Source organism: Pteropus medius, unplaced genomic scaffold (genome assembly GCF_902729225.1).
Source record: "Pteropus medius unplaced genomic scaffold, Ma_sr-lr_union100, whole genome shotgun sequence".
NCBI classification, from domain to species: Eukaryota; Metazoa; Chordata; class Mammalia; order Chiroptera; family Pteropodidae; genus Pteropus; species Pteropus medius.
The window spans coordinates 3794741-3816835 of record NW_024342471.1 but is presented as its reverse complement, the minus strand read 5'-3'; the positions used below and the strand labels follow the sequence as shown (position 1 = coordinate 3816835).

The 22095-nt window shown below is 48.0% G+C and overlaps 2 protein-coding genes and 1 long non-coding RNA gene across 3 annotated transcripts; 2 read left to right on the top strand and 1 right to left on the bottom strand.

Moving 5' to 3' along the window:
- Positions 1-2178: 2178 nt before the first annotated feature.
- On the bottom strand, positions 2179-5372 carry LOC120603466 (uncharacterized). The gene is made up of 2 exons (XR_005653022.1): positions 5158-5372; positions 2179-4258 (listed from the first exon to the last, which is right to left on the bottom strand). It is a non-coding gene; the product is annotated as an uncharacterized LOC120603466 (long non-coding RNA).
- Positions 5373-5425: 53 nt separating this feature from the next.
- MRPS26 (mitochondrial ribosomal protein S26) lies at positions 5426-7043 on the top strand. Its single transcript, XM_039863896.1, has 4 exons — positions 5426-5681; positions 5782-5928; positions 6009-6132; positions 6801-7043. Exons 1-4 carry the CDS (start codon positions 5467-5469, stop codon positions 6933-6935), a joined length of 621 nt encoding a protein of 206 aa, XP_039719830.1. The 5' UTR covers positions 5426-5466; the 3' UTR covers positions 6936-7043.
- Positions 7044-17800: 10757 nt separating this feature from the next.
- On the top strand, positions 17801-18946 carry OXT (oxytocin/neurophysin I prepropeptide). The gene is made up of 3 exons (XM_039863671.1): positions 17801-18213; positions 18504-18705; positions 18826-18946. The coding sequence occupies exons 1-3, from the start codon at positions 18094-18096 to the stop codon at positions 18879-18881; spliced, it is 378 nt and encodes a 125-aa protein (XP_039719605.1). The 5' UTR covers positions 17801-18093; the 3' UTR covers positions 18882-18946.
- The last annotated feature ends 3149 nt before the right edge of the window (positions 18947-22095 follow it).

Below are 22095 nucleotides of genomic sequence, written 5' to 3'. Positions count from 1 at the left end.
AGTAAGCAACTTCATTTTTAAGGACGTGAAACAAAAGTTGCACTTTTCATTTTCACTCATATCCCATTGGCTAAAACCTAGTCATAAGACTATACCTAGCTACAAGGGGTACTGGAAAATGTACCCCTTTAGTTGAGAGCACAGGTTGAGGGGTGGGTCTTTCCACTGCCTTCTATCTTCATAAACTACTCGTGGAACAGGAGAGTAAACAGATGGCTATGGCTGCCAGTGAGTGCTGAAAGAGCCTTGTACCCCATGGTTCCTTTTTTGGAGAGCAAGGGCAGACCCTAGGCTTCTTGGGCTGTCAGGAGTGAGAAGTGGCACCCTAGCCTGGTCCATGGAGGCATGCTCAGAGGTCAGTGCTGCTGTGCTTCTTGGGACTTGAACTGGACTTGAGGGATGCTGGAAATTTAGATGAGTGAAAGGAGGAAAGGTCACAAGGAGTTGCATTACAGAGGGCCTCAGAGTCCAAGCAATCAAAGATGCTATGGTGGCTCCAAGATGGGAGGGAAGTTCTGTACTACATATTCAAAATATAGACAGGAGGTGGGGACGCCATGACAGACCACTCTGGAAGCTTAAGAGGTGTGAGTTGGTAGAGGTACTCGGTGCTTCTGTAGGAATTGAGGAACTCCAAGGGGCAGTAAACTCAAAAGTTTTAAAAGAAGCATGGATGAAGCAAGCAGATATCATCTGGTTGATAAACAGACATCTATAAACAAGCTCTCATGTTTGCAAGAGATATTAACCCAACACGAACAGGTTCAGGCTAAAAGGTAAGTGTATTGGGACTCATACACCATGTTTATGTGGAAAAGGCAGGGGTGACTGCTTCATCCAGTGCTCACCCCTCAGCCAGCTGGCAAGGATTTCTCAGAAGGGCAAGAGTGTTGCCCAGTGCCCACCTCACATCCAGAGCTCTGGGGCCTGCCCCGCTGTCAAAGACCTCACTCAAGGAGGTCGGCTTCCTCCTGGGTTTTCTCTTTCCTTTTCCGCCACCAAATGATCAAGTCTTTCAAAAAAAAAAAACACTTCTTGTCTACAGCCATGCCACCCTTAAATGTCCGATCTTGTCTGATCTCGAAATTAAGCAGGGGTCGGGCTGGTTAGTGCTTGATAGGAGACCACCTAGGAAGAACCAGGTGCTGTAGGCGTTAAATTTAAAAAAAAAAAAAAACCACTTCCCCCAGGCCTAAATTCTTCCCCCTTTATGATAAAATTCTTGAAGAAGTCTACACTCTCATTCTTCCCTCTTCCCCACTTCATTCCTACATTCCTTTCCTACTCCTCTTCAAGGTGGCCTGGTTGCTGAGCCCCAGGAATCCCCTGTCTGTTCACTAGCTCCCCTTCAGAGTTAATGACTCCCTTCTGACTCTCATCCTCACTTTGTAACTGCTTCTCCATGGTCTCCTTCCTCAGAAGTCAGGCATTTCTCCAGTCTGTATGTTGTGGACCTTCAGACTTCTCAAAGCCTGAGCCCCCTGCTGAGCTCCAGGTCTGCATATCCTGATTCCTGCTGAGTGACTTCACTAGGGGTGACCCACAGGCACCTGTCCCATGCTCCCAGTGCCCAGGGGTTCACCCAGTCTCTCCAAAGTCCACCGTCCTTTCCTGCAGCCCTCCAGAGTTCTCTGCACCCCTTTCACTCCCATCCCCACCGTGCTCCAGCCCATGGATTCACGAGCAGTTCCTGTGTTGACTCTTCTCTATCTTGTTCCAGTGCCAGAGCACCCACTGCAGCCCTGTTTCCACAACTCTAGCTAATTCACCTTCTTCCTTCATCCCAGACCACCTACTCGGTGCTCCAACAGCACCTGAGCACTCTGCTCTAAACCTCTGCTTTCCCCACTGACTACAAGCAGCTCCCAGACTGGAATGTTGTTCTCTCCTCTGGGCCAAGCATTAGTTAGTTGGAGCTTAATGATGAGCAAATGACTTTGTGTTTCGTGCTGGGAGGGATTGGAGGATGAATTCCAGAGTTTATAGTTTGGAAGGGGACAGCAAACATTTCTGGAAAGTTAGGTATGTCGCCAGAAAGAAAGGGCCCAGAGCTACCCCTGGGGAGCTTAGTTGTTCTGGTTTGGATTTTTTAGGAAAAACCACAAATTACAGGAAAAATAAAGGTACTCCCATTACTCTTTTTAAATAAGCACCAGGGACTTTGAATAAAACATTCTGTAAACCAAAATTAAGCTAGTTTATTGAACTCAAAGAATCATTTTCACTAAACCACAAAGCAAATGTTTTTCTAAAAATTACTTGGTTAACCAATACATCTAGGAATGAAGTCTATTTCCCAAAACAATTAAAGTGAACACACATTCGTTTCAGGTCCCTGCTAAATAAGTCAATTTGGAAATTCATGTGTGTGGCCTGCCTGGGCAACTGAATTCCAGGTGCCCATGACCTACTGTGGTACCCATTTTGCTATCCCCTCCCCCATCTTTGCCACAGGATACGATGCACCTGCTCACCCAGTGACTGGCTACCGTGATGCCAAGCCCTACCCTGGCCTTTGCATTTGCTATTCAGCCTAAATGCGAAGGTTGGCTATTAACCCTATAAACAGGCCTCTGCCCTGCAGAGGTTGATGGCTGGTGTAGAAAGCTGAGCTGACAGAGAGGCTGGAGCATGTTTTGAGTGCTGTGCCCAAATCCATGAATAGTCCTAGGTTGAGCACAGTATGGGGAGGGCTTGGAACCTTTAAAGGCAAAATTATTCCTACCCACTGCTGATGGCCCTACAGATGCTGCACCGCCCCCTTATCTGGCCCTTTTCATAGGCCTGCTTGGAGGGGAAAGAGGTCACCTGTGGGTAGGTGTGCCCCACCCAAACCTACCTGTACCTTAAGTGGCCCAATCCTTGTGCCCAGGTGTGTGGATGAGAACTGGTCCACAAAACCTATTTTACAGGGGGGCAAACAGAAGCCTTTAGAGAGGGTGGTTATAGCCTCCCCCAGACCTCAACAGGCTGCTGGGCTCCCCACTCTTAGGCTGCCATTTTTCCACTAAGGAGCGTCCTGAGCTGGGTGGGACTTGGGTTGTCCTCAGGCATTGCCCCTTTCTGGGCCGCAGTTTCCTTTTGGGATCAGGAAAGACAGGGCTTTCAAGGACTAAGGGCAAGAGCTTGAGGATGCAGACTGGGAGGTTGGAAGATGAATGTTCAGGGCACAGACCAGACTGGAGCAGGGTTCTATGACTTCAGATCCCTAGGAAGAAGTGGGGATGGAGCATTTGTCTGCTGATCCCAGGACCAGTGGCTGAAAATACACTAGAAACATAACAGTGGGAAGAGAAAGAGGTTAGATGATGAGCTTCTCCCCCTCCCCTTTTTGAGATGTCGCTGGAGTCTAGGCTGGGAGCAGGGTGTGGAGCCACCTCATCCACAGCTCTCCCATGGTGACTAAGGTTGCTTTCCCCAAGGCTTGGGGCTCCTGGATGGAGTTCCATCCCAGGGGCATGGTACTCTGCTCCTCTTCCCCTTTCCCTCTACTCAATTCACATCCCCAAATGCCACAGAAAAGATATGGCAAGCCACAGAGAAAAGGAGCAGAATGCCTGCCATTCTGGTCTCCCAGCACCCAGTGCCCCAAGTGGCCCCATACTGCTGCCTATCCCATAGAGAACTGTTTCCTGTGACCATCATGAAGTCTGTTTCAACTTTCTCCCACTTCTGGATTCCCAAAGGAAGGAGGGTAAGGCTAACCGACTTGGGCAGCTCCCAGGGCTGGGACCCCTGTAGTCCTGGGATGAGGAGCAGTGGCAGAAAAGGGATTAGGAGACACTTAAAGCTGCCCTGAAGTGCCAGTTGTCCAAGGGGACACAAGGAAGTGGGAGAGGAGGGTGTTGGTATGGGTGGAAGTGTCAGACTCTGAATGCTGTCCACTATCCATGGGAGCAGCCCTGCCATGGCCAGCTTCAGGCTAGGTCTCCTGCCGCTGCTGCTGGCCACCTATCCTGCCTGCATCCTTGAAGCCTCAGCACTGGTCCCACAGCTGGTACTCTGGAGAAAAGCAAGCCTCCAGCTCACCCCAGCACTTCCAGCATGCCCCAAGGGCTCTGGGTGGGTTCTGGGTCTCCCCATCCTGAATGGGAAGATGCTGGCTGGGGCTCCTTTACCTACCTTGAGCCTTGAGTGGAGATGGTGAGGATTCTGAGCACTGCAGCGCAGATCAGATTGTCCATAGCCTCCCAAGCTATACCCTGGCTCCCTTCAAGGTTACTGTGCCCTGGGTGGGCAGGACCACAGGCCAGTGGACCTTCCACAGGAAGCAGAAGATACTGGTAAGTAGGGTGAGAGGTCCCCAGCATTGACTACCAGGGGCCATCGTGACTAAGGACTGGGGACTATGTGGGTGAAAGAGGGGGTAATGAGATACCACTGAGACACCCCTGCCACAGCACCTTCAGCTGTTGATGACCCCCACACAGCAGGGTGCCATCCTCTATCCTCCCTATTTCCCAGAATTCTAGACAAGATACCTATGTTAAAAGATTAGAAGTCACTAGTGGAGTAGGAAATAATTGTACTAAAAACCTCAATAAATAAGACAGGGACTGCAGTGGGGTCCCCCAGGCTTCTTTCTTGCCAAAGGAAGCCAGTGTGTTTGTTCTCCTGCCAGTGGAAAGAGGTGAGAGGTGCGGCCGCAACACTGACAGGTAGCAGGGCCCTGAGAAATAGGTGGCACTAGGAATGACCCAGTGATTGCACAGCTCCCAAGGCCATAGCAGAAGACAGGTGTGTGGAGATGGATTATTACTACTTTGCACATTGTATTTTAAAGTGTACCAGGAGAGCTCGGTAACTAATGAAAGTGGTAGATTCCTGAGGCAAAACCTTATCGCCTAATTTGAGTCTGAGTTCAGGTTTTACGTATCAGGTGTGTATTGGGTGAGCAACGCGGTATGCCCAGGGACCTGGAGTGCCCCCACCCTGGGTCCTATAGGAGCCTGGGACGCGTCTGCAGAACTAGGAGCCTGCGGACTGGAGGGCGGTCGCATCCTGTTCGTTGATGCCAGGTCAGGAGGGGAAGGGACGGACCAGACTGCAGCTCGGCGGCCAGGTGACCAGAGCTTCCGCTGGAATGACTGTTCCCTTCCCCCCACAAACTGGACCCCAAGCGTCGCGCCCCGCCGCCCAATAAAAACATGAGGTTACCTTGAGTTCTCTACTGCGTCCCCTTCCTCTCCCTCCCACTAGCTACTTGAACACTTCCCTGCATGGGGTCTGGAAGGACGCGGGCCTGGCCCACAGGCAGAAGAGACATGGAGTGGGACCGGGCCCACGCAGCGAGAGCCACACAGCCGCAGACATCCGAAGGCTAGGTTCGCTAGCCACCGGAGCAAGCTCCAGGAGGCGAAGGAGGGGAAGCGGGAAGACCGTGGACTCCACGTCCCATGGTGCCCCGCGCCCGCTTCCGGGCCCCGTGATGCCCTGCGGCGCACTGGACGCGGGGCGGCTTGGGTCATGCTGCGTTCGCTAAGCCGGGGCCTGGGTGGCCGACCCCCATGCGGGCCCCCGGCCCCGCTGCTGCTGCCTGCGCGCGGCCGCAAGACCCGCCATGACCCACCGGCCAAGTCCAAGGTGGGGCGCGTGGCGACCCCGCCCGCGGTGGATCCTGCGGAGTTCTTCGTGCTTACAGAGCGTTACCGGCACTACCGCCAAACCGTGCGTGCCCTGAGGTGCGTGTGACCGAGAGGAAGTTGGCCGCTGAGTGGGTGTGTTGGGGCGGGCGGGCGGGCGGGCGAAGAGGGTCCCGACCTTGCGCGCGTCTCCGCCCAGGATGGAGTTCGTGTCCGAGGTGCGAAGGAAAGTGCATGAAGCCCGGTCCGGGGTCGAGGCAGAGCGCAAGGCGCGGCAGGACATTGCTGAGCACCGCGAGCTGATGGCCTGGAACCAGGCAGAGAACCAGCGGCTGCAAGAGCTACGGTGAGCCGGGCGGGGCCAGACCCCCTGGCCGGCCCCCGGGCAATCCAGCCAGCTCTGTCTCAGCCTCTTGCTTCTCCCAGTATAGAGAGGCTGCGGCAGGAGGCGCGGGAGCAGGAGCAGCGGCAGGCTGAGGAGAAGGCCCGGCAGGCCGGAGAGACACAGGCCTGGGTGCAACTCAAGGAGCGAGAAGTGCAGCAGCTGCAGGTGGGCCCCGTCTCCGGAGGGTGTGGCTGGAGGCCGAGAGCTCAGCCTGGGCGGCTTTTGAGTCCTGAGCGCAGGAAGTGGGGCACTGGCTAGCAGTCAGGCACAAAGACCTGGAGGTTAGAGTTGACACTGGAAAGCGTTCAAGTAGCTAGTGGATGGTAAGCTGGTATCTGAAGTAGGGACCCACCCCACACACATCCCTCATCTTCGAGGAGTTTGTATTTAGCCTTATGGGGTGATGAAGTCATTGATGAGTTAAATATTTGGGCCAGGATGGCAGATGTGAGACTTAAAAGCAGGAGTGATCCAACAAGAATGGTTGAGGCTTTAATTAAAGTAATGAAGAAAAGAGTTTGAAAGAGATTAAGAAGGGCCCAGGCAACATCAAGGGACTGATTCCATCCAGCGGGACACCAGATTGTCACAGCTCTTGTGCTTGGGGTCTGGCTGAGGTGTCCAGTGGATGGTTAAGAAAGAGGAATGTGACAAGGCTGCCTAATTTTACTCCCCTGGAAGGTCAGTGGAGTACTCAGAGGACCTGGACTCCAAGCATCCTTCCCCAGAGAGAGCTGGAGCTTCTCCTTCAGTGGGCTAAAGGCCAAGAGGCTGTGTGGGCAGGCTGGTGTGTGCTGGGGCCTCCATTCAGATGGCTTTCTCTCTCCCAATAGGAGGAGGCAAAAAACTTCATCACTCGAGAGAACCTGGAGGCACGGGTGGAAGAAGCATTGGACTCCCCAAAGAGCTACAACTGGGCCGTCACCAGAGAGGGCCTGGTGGTTACGCCACAGCACAAGGGCTCCTAAGGCCTCAGTAAGGACAGTGCCTAACCAGGGAACATGTGTGTATGGGGGTAGGAATGTTTGATCTGACCTGGAATAAAGCAGTTGATGTTTTATTGGAAAAAAGCTCAACCTGTTTCAGTGTTGCCTTCATATTCTGGCCTCTGCACCCACCACCCCACACACAGTGCCCTGTTCTGCCCCTATGAACAGCTCTCAGCACAGCACCAGACCCTAAAGGTTTCCCTCTCACAGAGGAGCAGACTGAGCCATAGTCGCCTGGTCATCTGAGTATCATCAAGGCTAGTGGTTTGCAAATTACAGTCCATGGCCCAAATCTGGCCTACTACCTGTTTTTATAAATAGAGATTTATTGGAACACAGCCACCCCATGCATTGACTACTTTCACATCCCATGGCAGAGATGAGTAGTTGCAACAGGGACCCTCTGACTTGTAAGTCTAAAATATTTGTTATATGGCTTTTTACAAAAGTTTGTTGACCCCTGATCTAGGGTTTTAGGGCTTCAGCCAGGAGCAGCTATCACCTGGAACCTGAGACACAAGCTAACCACTGGCCAAAGACCTGTTTCTGTTTGACCATGGGCTTTGCGGGCCAGGATCTGGTGTCCCCAAGACACAGAGGGCAAGGTGGAGTCCCATGTCTTCTAGTAGCCCTTTCCACCTATGGTCTCAATGACCTATGTCGGCCCTGGCACTGCCGGACTCCTTGGACCACCCACCAGACGGGTGCGGGCAGGGGGTGACCAGTTGATCTTTTGCAAGGTCAATGGCTTATCAAGCACTTGGATCAAGCCCTGTGGGTACCAGAAATACTTGTGATAAAAGTTCACAAATTTGAATAAATGAATATATAGCTCCATGGCCCTTATTCTGATGCAGGTCCTTAAACAAAGTAGAGACATTTCTCTGAAGCAGAGCTGCTGCCTCTTTGCCACCATTCTCTTGAACTTGCCCAGATACCATAAGAGGAAAAAGCTGCTTTCCTGAACTCATGTTGTAGAGAGCCTGGGAACCCCCTAAAAATGAAAACCTTTTAGGGAATATGGGCAATCCTTCACATGGAGGTGAGGAAGCAGGTAATATAGGTATAAGCGGAGGTCCCAGTGGTTATCATGCCTTTAGGTCAAGAATCTATAAGGAAGAATCCCACTGGACTCCCACAGAAGGCAGTAAAATGACATGAAGATCAGAGCTACATAAGCCCACCCTCATCTGTATTCCACAGTGACTGAATCACAGACATCTAATAATCTTCCCCAAATTTTGGGGCATTCCCTCTTGCCCAGGGTAAAAACACAGGTAAGTGGTGCTATATTTCACACACTTTTTTTTTTTTTTTTTAATGCTAGCTACTGAGGGAGAGAGGTGGTCTGGGAGTGGGCTTTTGTGACTGGGTAATTCATAACTAAGGTATAAATGTCAGTCATGGCACCTTTGCCTGTCACTGCCAGAACCCACAAGTGTTTGTGCTGGCTGATCTGCCCTTGTTGCTATTGGACCTGCAGGGCCCCTGCAGGACCGAGGAGCCACACTCATCCACCACTGCTATGATGCAGCTGTCAGAGGTGCCCCAGAAGCTGAGAGAACCGTGGATTTGTCTTTTCTTCTGACCTTAACAACAAATCTTTTGCCAATGACTCCTAGATTATTGTCATAACAGAAGTGGCAAGGAAGTCTGGAAAATATGGTGCACAAGCCTCCAGCTTCATGTGGAGCTGAGAGCATTGAATGAATAACCAGTATAAAAACAATTTTTTAGAAGCACTGTTTCTTACAATTTATAGTTTTTAGAGTGGGATAGGCAGAATTGTTTTGTGGGGACTTTTTAAAAATACGATGAAGTGAAATTTGAGACAGTATATTTTGACATTTAGGGATTTATACTTTCTGAAATTCTACAAAAGTTATCAATAGCTACAAACAGCATATCACTAGCTTGTTTTTTATCTGAAAAACATTCCAATACATTTAAATGTAATTTTGTCTAAAAAACAAATATAGTTTAATCCCAACTCTTAGTAACAGACAAATTGTATTTGTCAAGAAAGATTTCATGTAAAATATCTTCAAATTAACATTTGGCAAAAGTCAGCATTAAAATGTATATTTTTGAAAATGGCAGTTTTATAAGCAGTTCTACATCCCTTTTTTCATCATTTATCAAGATTGTCACTTCCTTGTGTGAGTCGCATGGTTTTTTCCTCTGAATATTTTATTGCTACCTGTAATTCAGCACCTAGTAAAAAAATTTAAATAACAAATCTCCAGGATTTCAGTTACTTCCTGACCTGGCGAGATTTAAGTTTATGTTTGTTTTTGGATGATCTTCGCAAGTATACTAACTAGTCTTGAGGGGAAACCAATTTAGGGGTGACTTGAGCTGATTGAGTCATGGCTTCCTGGGCCCTTTTGCGACTTTATAATAGAAATAAAATGAGATCTAGTTAAAAAAAAAAAAATCTCCAAGAGAGATGGGTGTGTTTGCATGATTACCCCACTCATTGCTTCAACATTCAGAAATCCATATGAATAAATATAAAGAAAGCACCATAAGAGGCTACAAAGCTTAGTGGTTAGAAGCCTGGTGCAGTCTGCCAGGGTTTGAATTCCAGCTTCCCCTCTTACTGCTTGAGTGTCCTTGGGAACATTTCTTAGTCTCTCTGTGTCTCAGTTTCCTCAATAGTAAAATAGGGATAATACTTGTATCAACCTATAAGATTGAGACATTCATGTAAAGCTGAGTTCAGTGCCTGGGACATAGTAAATGCTTAATACATGTTAAATATATATATTATTTTAAATGAAGCTATAGAATGGCCTCAAACTCAAACCACAGACTAAGAATTACGTGCCACATATAGTTAAATTGGAAACGAATTGGTCAGACAAGACCTACTACTCTGCAGCTCCTGTTATCTCCAGCAGAGGGCAGTCTCATCAAGATAGTGACAGGACTCAAAAATGTAGAAAAGGTGGAAACGAATTGTTGAAGGACCTACCATGCAGCTCCTGTTATCTCCAGCAGAGGGCAGTCTCATCAAGATAGTGACAGGACCCTCAAAAATGTAGAAGATAAGGCTGATGAATTTGACTAGAGTAGTCCCCCTTATCCGTGGGGAATGTTCCAAGCCCCCTATTGGATGCCTGAAACCACAGATAGTATGGAACCCTACATATACTACCTTTTTTTGTATACGTACATACCTTTTCACTTAAAGGAAGCACTTTACGCCTTCTCTGGCATGTCTGAATTGCCAGCATCACTATTCTTATGCTTTGGGACCATTATTAAGTAAATAAGGGTGACTTGAACACAAGCACTGTGATACTGTGACAGTTGATCTGATAACCAAAAAGGCTACTAAGCAACCAACGGGTGGGTAGTGTGTAAAGGATGGATATGGTAGATAAAGGGATGAGTCATGACAAATAGAGCACGTTGGCACAGAATTTCCTCACACGACTCAAAAAAGCACACAATTTAAAACTTATGAATTGATTATTTCTAGAATTTTCCATTGAATAATTTCGGACTGCAGTAACCATGGGTAACTGAAATCATGTAAAGCAAAACTGCTGATGAGGACTACTGTAAGAATACAATATAAATTTATTTCATTTTACTGTTCTGGACATCTGGGTTGTTTCCAGTTTGGGACTATTAAAAATAGTGCCACTATGAGCAACATCCTTGTCTTTTGATCCTCAAATTATGTGTTTCTGGAGTGGAATTGCTAAATCATATGGTGTGTATATGTTCAGCTTTAGTAATATTGCCAAACAGCTTTCCTAAGTAGTTGTACCAGCAATAGTCCCTACAGCAGTGTATAAAGGTTCCCATTGTTCTATAGTCACTTAGTAATGCCAGCCTTTTTAATTTTAGCTATTCTAGTGGTTGTGTATTTCCTTATGGTTTTAATTTTAATTTTCCCTATAACTAATGGGATAAGTACTTTTCATTTTTACTGGACAATTGCATAGCTTCTTTTTTGTGGTTTTCTCCTAGTTTGTCTTTTGATTTGTAGTTCATTTTATATGTTGACTATGAGCACTTTATTGAGTATACATACTGTGCTAAGGAGAATGGTTTGATCCACAGGGGTCTTTGGGAGATACTAAATGGTCATGGGTCTCCCAGGATTGAAATAGAAAGCCCATTAAGGTCCCACTTGTTCTATTTGTCCAAGAATATTCTATCTGTAATGAAATGGGGCCTAATCTGAGCCACCACAGTATAGTATCCTAGTTCCTTACCCAGTTACTCAACTACCAGATGAAGGAAGAACCTTACAATAATATTATATAAGTTTTCCTCCTAGAATTTGCCAAGGGTACTTGTGACCTGTGAAAATGGAGTGAGGGAAGAAAAATCCCCAGACCTTCCTGGAATTACAGGGTACACAACCCCTGGGGACCCAGAGTTCCACTCTGGTCCACTGATCAGAGCCCAAGCTGTGGTAATCAGGAGATAAGTAGGACCCAGGAAGTCGTAAGTAACATCATACTTTTATAAAACGTGTGTATTGGAGGATGGGAGATAAATCCCATAAAAACACAGAGCCTTGTATGTCAATGAAATTTCCAGAATGCAGTGGTGTGGGGCATGTTGGGATATCCTGTCAAAAGCTAAAAAGAATTTTTACACTGTACTGATAGGAAAAATTAAATGTACAGTAACTCTTGAATCTAACAATTCCACTCATAGGTATATGTATATACCCGAGAGAAATAAATGATGCTTATGTCCACCAAAAGACATGTAGAAGAATGTTCACAGAAGCTTTATTCATAATAGCCAAGACCTGGCATCAACCCAAAAGTCCATCAACAGAATAATGGATAAACACATTACAGTATATTCTTACACCTGGATACTATTCAGCTATAAAAAATAAATGAACGACTGCTATATGCAACAGCATGGATGAATCTCAGTGAGATAACAAAGAAAGCCAGACAGAAAAGAGTACATACTCTACAATTACATCTATATGAAGTTCAAAACAGGTGAAACTAATTTATTGTGACATACATTAGAGGCTATCTCTGAGATGATAGTGACTAGGAGACAGCCTGGGGAGTCTTAGGGTACTGATCATTGTGGTGTTTTACACAGTGTATGTATAGGTAAAAATCCATCGGGCTGTACACTTAAGATTTGCGCATGTCATGTACATTTTACTCTAATAAATAGAAGTGAAGGAGAAATATTCCCCATCACAAGCACAAGATGATATAGTCAGAAGTGACTGCATAAATTTTGTTGGCTACAAAAGTAGAAAGAGCATCATACGAATGCCCTCTCTTAGGTAAATATCTATCTTGCTCTTATAGTAATAACAAAACAGATTGTCTTTCTACCCCCCCAAAAAATTATTCACGAGTTACTATACCTTGCAGTCTTTATCCCTGAAAAAGACACACAATGCACACTGGACCTCTGCATTTTGATGCCCACATTGCCCACATTTGAATGTGCTGCTCTGACTCACTTACCAGGACCAGAAGGGCAGTCAACTTTGAGAGTCATCCAGGGCAAAAGGGCACCACAGGAGATGCCGCTGGAAGGCAAGCAGCTCTGCCTTTTAGACCTTATGACCCAGCAGGGCCTCTCGGGCCCAAGATGTCCACAGCTGATCAGAATGCTGGGGGAGCCTGTGTCCAGCTCCAGTGGGATCTCACATCAGAAATCCCTATGGTTTTAGAATAAAAACAACCCTTTTGACAAATCACTAGCTCCTGTTGAAAAGCAGCTCTTTCCTTACTCCTCCCTTAATCCTGTTAGACACTATCTGATGTTGAAACTTCAGGTGTGTATCAGTTAGCTTATTCTCTATAACAAACCACCCCAAACCTTAGTGGTCTGAGGCAATAAATACTTATCACTGCTCATGAGACTATGGGTCAGCTGTTGATTCTTCTGCTCTTGGTTGGGCTCATGCATACATGTGTGTCAGCTGTGAGTCAGATAAGCAGCACAGGCAGATAGTCTCCTCCTAAATTCATGCTCCTTCCTCAATTCATACTTGTGATTTCATATGGAGTCTTAAATGTCCAGTTGCCCAAAAATGGAAAAAATGGAGTCCAGTTTTCAGATGGTTCATATCCAGATGGCAGATGGCTATGCTGTTGCTGTCTTGCTCATGAGTGGCCCTGAAGGAGATTAAAGAGATGAATTTCTCCAGCTGGCAGTACTTGAAACATTACACTGTAACCACTTTACCTGGAACTAGAGCGAGCCTTAGGGACAGACAAATAACTAATGATTTGGCTGGATGATAAAGGACTTGGGTCTTAGTAGGAATACGTTTGGGGGACAGTAACATGGAAGCTTGTGGAAGAGTATGTGGATGGACCTCTCGGAATGGACCTAAAGTTGGAGAATATGTGATTCCCTTGTGGAAGCTCACCCAAAGGGCCTACTGCAGAGGTTGCTGTCAAGAATCAGGTGGACAAGGTAATATGCACGTCAGACATCCTCTATCCTCATCCACCCCAATCCTTGCTCGTTGGACTCATGAACAAAGTAAAGTGATCATGGTGGCAGGGACTGAGGCTGTGTGTGGGCTCAACCACAGGGATGTCCCCTCACCGAGGCTGACCTGGCTATCGCCACTGCTGAAAGCCTAACCCACCAACAGCAGAGACCAAAGTTGGGCAGTTCCCAGCCAGCCACTGCCAGCACCAACATAGACACTGAATACCTCATAGAGCATGACAGATGCCCACCAAGTCACTTTTGATCAAGAAATTCCCTTTAGAGAAAAAGAAGGAGGGCAACGGATTCTCTGGCCTTACCGTGCACTGTCCATCAGCAGCAGCTGGCCTTGTAGAACAGCAGAACAGCCTTCTGAAGGCTGAGTATGGTGACAGTTCACAGACAATACCTGGGGGTGGATTATATTCTGAATCTGCAACCAATATGTGGGGCCATCTCCCCCCAGCCAGTGGCGTGGGAGAGAACAGTTACTTCAGCAAAGAAAAATCATTCAGGAGCACTACCGAGAGCCTAGTTGAAATTCATACTGCTAGCCGGTGCTGCTGTCACTCTTTGTAGCTGTGAGATTTCCATCAGTGGTTCTCCGCCACTCTGGCAGAAGAATGGAGAAGGCAACATCAAAAACCAAGGTTATGTGGGACACCTTGCATCAGCTCAAAATCCTCTCAGCCCTACTCTTCCTTCAACCACCGCTGGGGGACCGTTCCATGTGGGCTTCACCTGGCTCCGCTGCACTTCTCTCAATTAGACGAGATACTGTTCACCTCTTAAACTGTTAATCGGACACATACGATATAACCCGGCAATTCTATTCCCAGGTAACTACCCAAAAGAAATGAAAACACGTGTCTAGACTTGTATGTAAATATTCATAGCAAGATTATTATCATAGCCAACACTGGAAGCAGTTGAATGTTCATCAGCTGGCGAATGGATAGCGAAATGTGGTCCAACCCTGGACTACTTTTTGGCAACACAGAGGAACAAATTTATATATCTTACTGACACACAAAACACTATGGTGAATGAAAGAAGCCAGACACAAAAGATTATATACTGTATGGTTCCATTTGTATGAAATTTCTAGAAAAGGTGAATCTATATCAGTGGTTTCCTATGGGTGGGGGCGGAAGCAGGGAGTGATGGCAAACAGGCATGAGGGAACTTCTTCAGAGATGGAAGTGTCCTAAAACCAGATTGCGGAATGGTTGCACAGCTGCTTACTAAAAACCACCAAACTGTGCACTTACAATGAGTGAATTTCATGGTATGTCAATTATACCTTATTGAAGCTAATTTATTAAATAAAGAAGTTCAACTTTCATGTTAGCAGCATTTGGCACAACTGATCATTTCCTCCTCTCTTGACACCCTGCCTTTACTTCCCACTCTTGTTTTCTTTGAGCTTACTCAGGATTTGATCCTTGCTCCACTTACCCATCCCTATGCCCCTAGGTGATCTCATTAAGTCTGTGCCTTTAAATATTAGTACTGATGATTCCCAACTTTATATATATTCAGCCTAGCCCTCGTTTGAACTCTAGGCTCTTATAACCAAATGCCTGCTCAAAGTCTCCTGTGGATGTGTAATGGGCATCTCAGATGTTGTCTGTCTACAGTGAGCTCCTGCCCTTCCCAACTCAAACCTGTGCCTCCCTCGGGGTCCCCCATCCTAGCTGGTGGCAGCTCCATCCTTCCCACAGTTCAGGCCAAAAGCCTTGGAGTCATCTTTAACTCCTTTTTCTCTTCTGTCCATATCCAACCTATAAGCAAACCCCAAACTTCCTTCCAAAGAATGAGATCACTTCTCCCCACATGCACCCCACCACTTCAGTCTAGCCAGCCGTCGTCATTCACAAGAGATTTCTACAGTAGCTTCCTCCTGGCTTCCTGGAATCTATGATCCTTTCACAACACAATATCCAAAATTGTTTTCATAACATGTAAATCCAATCACATCGCTTCTCCACTCAGAATCCGCTCAGGTTCCCCATTTTATTTGGTCCTATGTGACCTAGTCCCATGTGACTGTTCTGACCCCAGGTCACTCTGCTCCAACCCCACTGGCCTAGCTGCAGTTCCTCGAACATCCCAGGCACATGTCCGCCTCAGGACCTTTGCACTTGCTTATTTCCTCTACTTAGAATAGTCCCCCTCCATGCTAGGCAGAATTCAAAAATGGCCCCTGTAGTTCCTGCCCCTGGTATTCCACACCATTGTGTAATTTCCTGTTGCATGTGGGTAGGGCCTGTAACTTTCTTCTAACCAATAGAAGAATATGACAAAAGTGATGGCTATCACTCTCTACATTATATGGTAATGGATTTTGCAGATGTAAAATTAAGGCCTCAATTATCCAAACTAATCAGTTGGATGGTAATCCTGGTGAGTCTGGCCTAGTCTGGTGAACCCTTTAAAAGAGGCTTCCCTGTGCTCAGTCTCGAAGCACCGAGGATTCGTTGTTGCTGTCCTTGAAGAAAAAAACCACCATCAGTTCTACAGCTGCAAGGAAATGAATCCTGCCAAAAACCTCATAGGCTCCAGAAAGGAATGCAACCTGGCCGACATCTTCTCTGCAGTCCTGTGAGACCCTGAGCAGAGGACCCAGCTGAGGCTTGCCCAAGCCCACATAAACCATAGGATAGTCAGTGGCTATTGTTTTAAGCTGCTAAATTTGTGGTAATTTGTTACATAGCAATAGAAAACGAGTCTACCCTCAGATACCTACATGGCTTCTCTCCTCACGGCCTTCAAGGGTCAGGTGTCACCTTCACAAAGAGGTCTGCACTGAGCACTCTGAGGAAAATCGTGACATGCCCCTACTTTAGCACTTACTGCCTCGTAACCTGCTGAAATATGTTTATTGTTTAACATCTCTCCACCCCATCGCACCCACCACTACCAATACAAGGCCCCAAGGGCAGGGGCTTTTGTCTGTTTGGTTCACTGGTGTTTCCCAAAGGCCTGTGCTGGTACGGGTGCATCTTCAGATCAAGATGTTGAACAGATGAAGGAATGCTGGCCCTGTGGGGGCCATTATGCTAGGGTAATTTATGTGCATGTGTTAACTTGGTGAGGTCAGTGTGCCCACAGAGCGGTGGAAGGGAAGGTCTCACTGTGGCTGTCTCTAGGGTCAAGTTCTTGGCCTTCCAGTTCAGCAATGCCAATGAGCTGATTTGGGTGAGAAACAAGACTGACCGTTGACTGGTAATCCAGGGCAGCCTGACCGGCTCCTGGGTGTTGGGCAGCCCACACCAGTGGCTGGGAGTCAGCCAGGCTCTGCGACTTGCTCAGTGGCCTTAGCCCCCTCCTCTGGGAGAGTCAACAAGAGTACAGGACCAGCTGGGGCCATCCCAGTCTCCCCGCCCCTTGGTTGACATCAAGGGACTGGTCCTGCTGAGTCTGTTCTTTCTGACATTGGCCTCGTTTCCTCTGTGCCATTCCAAGTTCCCCAGAAAGCAGATCGACATGGAGTTTCACATGCAGAATGTTTATTATCAAGGTCCCTTGATAATACCTGTGAAAAGTAGGGAGTGGAAACAGGATTGGGCAGAGGGAGAACTTCCATGTGGGCCTCAGGTGACCCTGCAGGGAAATCCAGAGCTGAAATCGTCCTTCAGAGGTGCCTGGCATTGGGCCAAAATGGACCAGTAATTGGATATGGGCCACCTGGGCAAGGTGTGACCTTGGGCCAAGTGGCTTTCTGCAGCTGGGTGACAAGTCCTTTTTTGAAGGAGGATCCATGCTGACCATCTCTCTGGTTATGGCACTGACCAACACCCCTTCCACCGCAGCAGTCTGTCATTCTTTTAATTATTTTCATTTTAAGATATATTAAAAATGTTAAAAAAAAAAAAAGGCAAAAAAATTGCATTGTTTTTAAATGCATAAAGCAAAAGCATGAGATTACAAAGGAAACCAATTATATTTACATTCAGGCATAAAAATGCTAGATCGAATTTGTGATAGAGTCACCGATGTGCTTCTTTATTTAAAACATTAAACAAGATCTAGTGGCAGGTCCAATAACTGTCCTAACTTCAAAATGATGGGTTTAAATAACATTTAGAGACCTTCACAGTAGCTGTAATGTGATAGGAGGGTATCTGTCATTCCAAGTTGTGACAAAGTGGATGTTGGTGTAGGGAGTGGAGACGGAGGGTGGGTTCCAGGAAATTTGGGTTCAGGAAGAGGAGACTTTTAACACAGGGGACAAGAACGCATGTATGGTGGGTGAAGAGGGTGGCTGGGGAGCCCTGCCAGAGCCTCTTCTGGCCTGGAGGGGTCTGGGTGTCTGCCCTACTCCCCACAACCCCTGCCCCAGGGTATTATGAGTCCAGCTACATAATCCCTGGATAGGCCTCAGACATACGGCCACCCCATATTCCCTGTCTTACTCTAGGGGACAAGGCCACCGCACTAGCTCCCTTCCCCTGCGAGTCACCCACCATCTTCGCCATAGTTCATTATCCAATGTAGCGACCTTGACCTAGCCGGCCCCTGCAAATGAGGGGGCGCGCCGGGTGCACAGGGCCTGACCCGCAGCGACGGGCTGTGACCAGACATGCGGCGGCCCTCTTAGACAGTGCACGGCCCGGGCATAAAAAGGCCGGGAGGAGAGCCAGCTGCAGCCACCGACCTGGGACCACGCGCCCTCACCATGGCCGGCCCCAGCCTCGCCTGCTGCCTGCTCGGCCTTCTGGCGCTGACCTCCGCCTGCTACATCCAAAATTGCCCCCTGGGAGGCAAGAGGGCTGCGCTGGACCTCGATGTGCGCAAGGTGAGCGCCCGCGCCCTCGTTCGGTCGCTCTGGGGTGGAGGGACCTGGGCCACAGGGTCGCCCCGCTGTTCCTTCCCGGAGCAGACCTGCGCCAAGGCCCCCAGCCACCCAGCCCGGCCCAAGGGAGGTTAGTAGATGTTGGCACTCTCCTCTGACAGTGTTTTGGGCCAAAATAGCGCCATGGCAACCCTGAACTTCCGGCGGTCTTCTGGCGCTCCCGCCCAGAGGGGCCCTGAACTCCCACCCCTGGCTCAGCCGCCCGCCTCACTCACTCCCTGCCACCCCGCCAGTGTCTCCCCTGCGGCCCCGGGGGCAAAGGGCGCTGCTTCGGGCCCAGCATCTGCTGCGGGGACGAGCTGGGCTGCTTCGTGGGCACCGCCGAGGCGCTGCGCTGCCAGGAGGAGAACTACCTGCCGTCGCCCTGCCAGTCCGGCCAGAAGCCGTGCGGGAGCGGGGGCCGCTGCGCCGCCGCCGGCATCTGCTGCAGCCTGGGTGAGCGCGGCCGGGGCCGGGGCCGGGGCCGGGCCGGGCCGGGCCGGGGGGACCGGCCGGGGGACGCAGGGACCGGTCAGGGACGCGCAGCAGCCCCTGACCTTGCGTCTCTCCTCCCAGACGGCTGCCGCGCGGACCCCGCCTGCGACCCCGAGGCCTCCTTCTCCCAGCGCTGAGCGAGCCGATCGACCCTGGACACCGTCGGGGCGCACCCCTTGCTCCCTCCATAGCTCCTTCCCGAAATACTTAAAATAAAATAAAGCGGATTTCCCCTCACCAACTCGACTTGCGTCTCAGTGTCAGCACTGGGAGGGAGGACACTGAAGGGGCAAGAGCGCGCGGCCGGGGCTCCCCGCAACTCAGAGCAGGAATTCAGGGCCCGCGGAGGGGAAAGGAGTCGGGCCTGCTGTCCCAGGGGAGGGGCGCCTACTGTTCCCGCCACCACCGACCCGTGGGGCGTGGAGGAAGGAGGCGGACAACAGGGCAGCCTCCGAGGGAGATGGAAACAGCCCCCAGCTTCCCACTCCAAACAGAGCTGGGGGCCTACGGCAGGCTGGACTTGAGAGGAACTTTCAAAAGTCCAAACGACAGGGTGAGGTCAGCGCAGAAAAGGGCCTAACAGGCCAGAGGAAGGGGAGGCAGTCGGTGGACCGTGAATGAACCTGACATCTGGAAGGAGGCTTGAGCCACACTTGAGGGCTGGGGCTGAGGACACCTCCCCCTCTGCAGCTGAAGGGCCTTCGTGTTCCCAAAGATCCCCTGTCAGCAGAGGTGGCCGAGCTGGGGATACTACAAGAGGACAGATTCCTGAGAACCCTGGCCACAGAAATAACCCCAAAAGCAAAGAATGCCAACAGAGAGAATCTTCCAGCCTACTTCTCATCTATGTATTCCCGGACCAAAAACTCTTTTGGGAATCAATAAAAACCTAAACCCCCTCCCCCGGAACACACCGCATTCACTTACCCATGTGCTGTGGGGCCAGCAATTCCAGAAGGTCTGTGCCCAAGCTCCCAGTCCAAATAAAACAAGACACATCGCTGTCTGTTAGCAATAAAAAATGTTGTTTCTATGGCTCTCACACACTAGAGGACTGCAGATTCCCCCTGCCCCAAACCCAACAGTATGTGGATCTCACAGAGTGGAGAGAGAAAAAATATACTAAAAAGGACTGTAAGCTTTCTTTACATAAATTTCAAAAACAGGCAAAGCTAAGCAATGGTGCTAGAGGTCTTGGGTGGGGCAGTAACGGGAAAGGGTTTAGGGGGCTTCTGGGGTACTGGCCATATTCTGTTTTTTTGGCCTGGGAGCTGGTAAAACAGGTGTGTCCAATTTATGAAAATTCATCAAACTGTACACATGTGATTGTTCACTTTTGTATGTATATTACATTGGAATAAAGATTGTTTAAAATGGGAGAAAAAAGATCATTATTACTAAGAGGTATGAAGAAGAGAGAGATGAGGCTTTTGAAAGCCCCAGTGGCCAATAGCCACTGTGAGAGCAGGTTTCTCCTCTGACCCACATCTGGGGGGTCGTTCCAGTAACAGAATATTCCTGCGTTGGGAGGGGTAAGTCAAGGAAAGAAACAGGAGACAACTCAAAGTGGAGTCCTGTTCAAATCGGGCATGGAGAACTATGTGATATACATAAATGAGTATCTGAGGAAAGTAGTAGAAGTTCTGTGGTCCCTCAGAAACCACACTAGAGAGACGTGTGGTTATAGATTTATGGTTTTCCAAGCTTTGAGCATCCACCTGCCACATCAGCACTAAGTCCGGTATCTCCCCGACTGCCCTGTGCACCCTCCACATCACAGTGACTGACACAGAGCAGAGGAGTGTCAGTCCAGCTTTCTCTACCTTTGGACTAAGTTCAGGGTCCCCTCACCCCCTCGGACACCCCACTCACTGTCTCATTCTTTCTCTAGGATCCAAAGGCCAGCAGTATTTTCTTTTCCAGCCCCGGATTAATACCTCTTTTTCTGGGGATGTCCCAGAGGTGGCATCAAAACTGGGTCCCGTGATGAGTAGGGAGATTTGCTGAGGAAATGCATGCCAAGTGAAGATGTTCAGTGGCCAGAGTGACCAGTGCAGAAGCGAGCTGGCTTTCATTCTTCACTCCTCTTCCTGGCTCAGTCCACGGCCTCTAGTCTTCGTAGGAATGACTCCTTCAAACCTCCAAAGTGTCTTGGGCTTGCCAGGGCGGGAGTTCCCAACTCCCCCTTTGTGCAACTAGCACTTTGTGAACCCACTTTGTTACCCGGAGATGAAATTCCTAGATAATATGCCTATCTACACACAATTTCAAAAAATATATAACTAGTCTTGGCAGTAATATAGAGAAAAGGAAAGTAACGTATTATGAAATAATATTGTTTTATTTTATTTTTTAAATGTATTTATTTTTTTTATGGTGACATTGGTTAACGAAATCTGATGTTTTAGCTGTACATTTTAACGGTAAGGCATATATATATATTTACATTATGTGCTCATCTCCCACAAATTTCTTTCCATCACCACATATTTGACCACTTTTACCGCGTCTACTTTCCCCTTCCCCCTCCCCCAAATAATATTATTTTAATATGTAACTAATGGGGTGAAGTGACTCAAGGTGACATACAATACACACAATAAAATCATTTGATTATACTTGCTTATAATGGATACAATAAAAAAAAATTGAAAGTCATTTGCTATAAGAAGTTTAGGAAAATAATTAGGTAGAAGAGTCATGGGGATTGATTTTTGTGCCTTAAAGAATAAAAACTTAGATATCAACGAATTGCAAAGAATGTATTCATGGAACATTTGGGGAAATTTGAACAGTGCCTGAACATTCGATGATACAAATGGTTTACTGAGTTACCAGACCCTCCACCAGCAAAGATTACAAATCGCTTTATTGCCATATTCACTTTATGGCAGTGGTCTGGAACCAAACCCGCAGTATCTCTGAGGTGTGCCTGTATTGATATGATATATTGTTGAGTTTTGTTTTTAGGTTTGTGTGTGTGTAATAACAGCCTGTGGTCATGTTTTTAAGAAGAGTCCATATCTTTTGAGATACATACTGGAATATTTACAAATAAAATGACATGATGGTGAGATTGACTTCAATATAATTTGGTGATGGCAGGATCCAGTTGGGGTAGAGATGAAACAAGCCATCCCATACTGATAATTGTGAAAGTCAAGAGGGGCTGGTTACCTGAGGGGTCTTGTCTATTGGCTCTACTTTATGGTATATTTAAAATTTCTCATAATAAAAGCTAAAAAACAAAAATATTGTGGTAGAGGTAAATGTTCTAATATCTAAAGATGCTCCAAATTCACTTTGTTAAAAATGGTGCAAAAAATAAATAAAATTAAAATGGTGCTAATT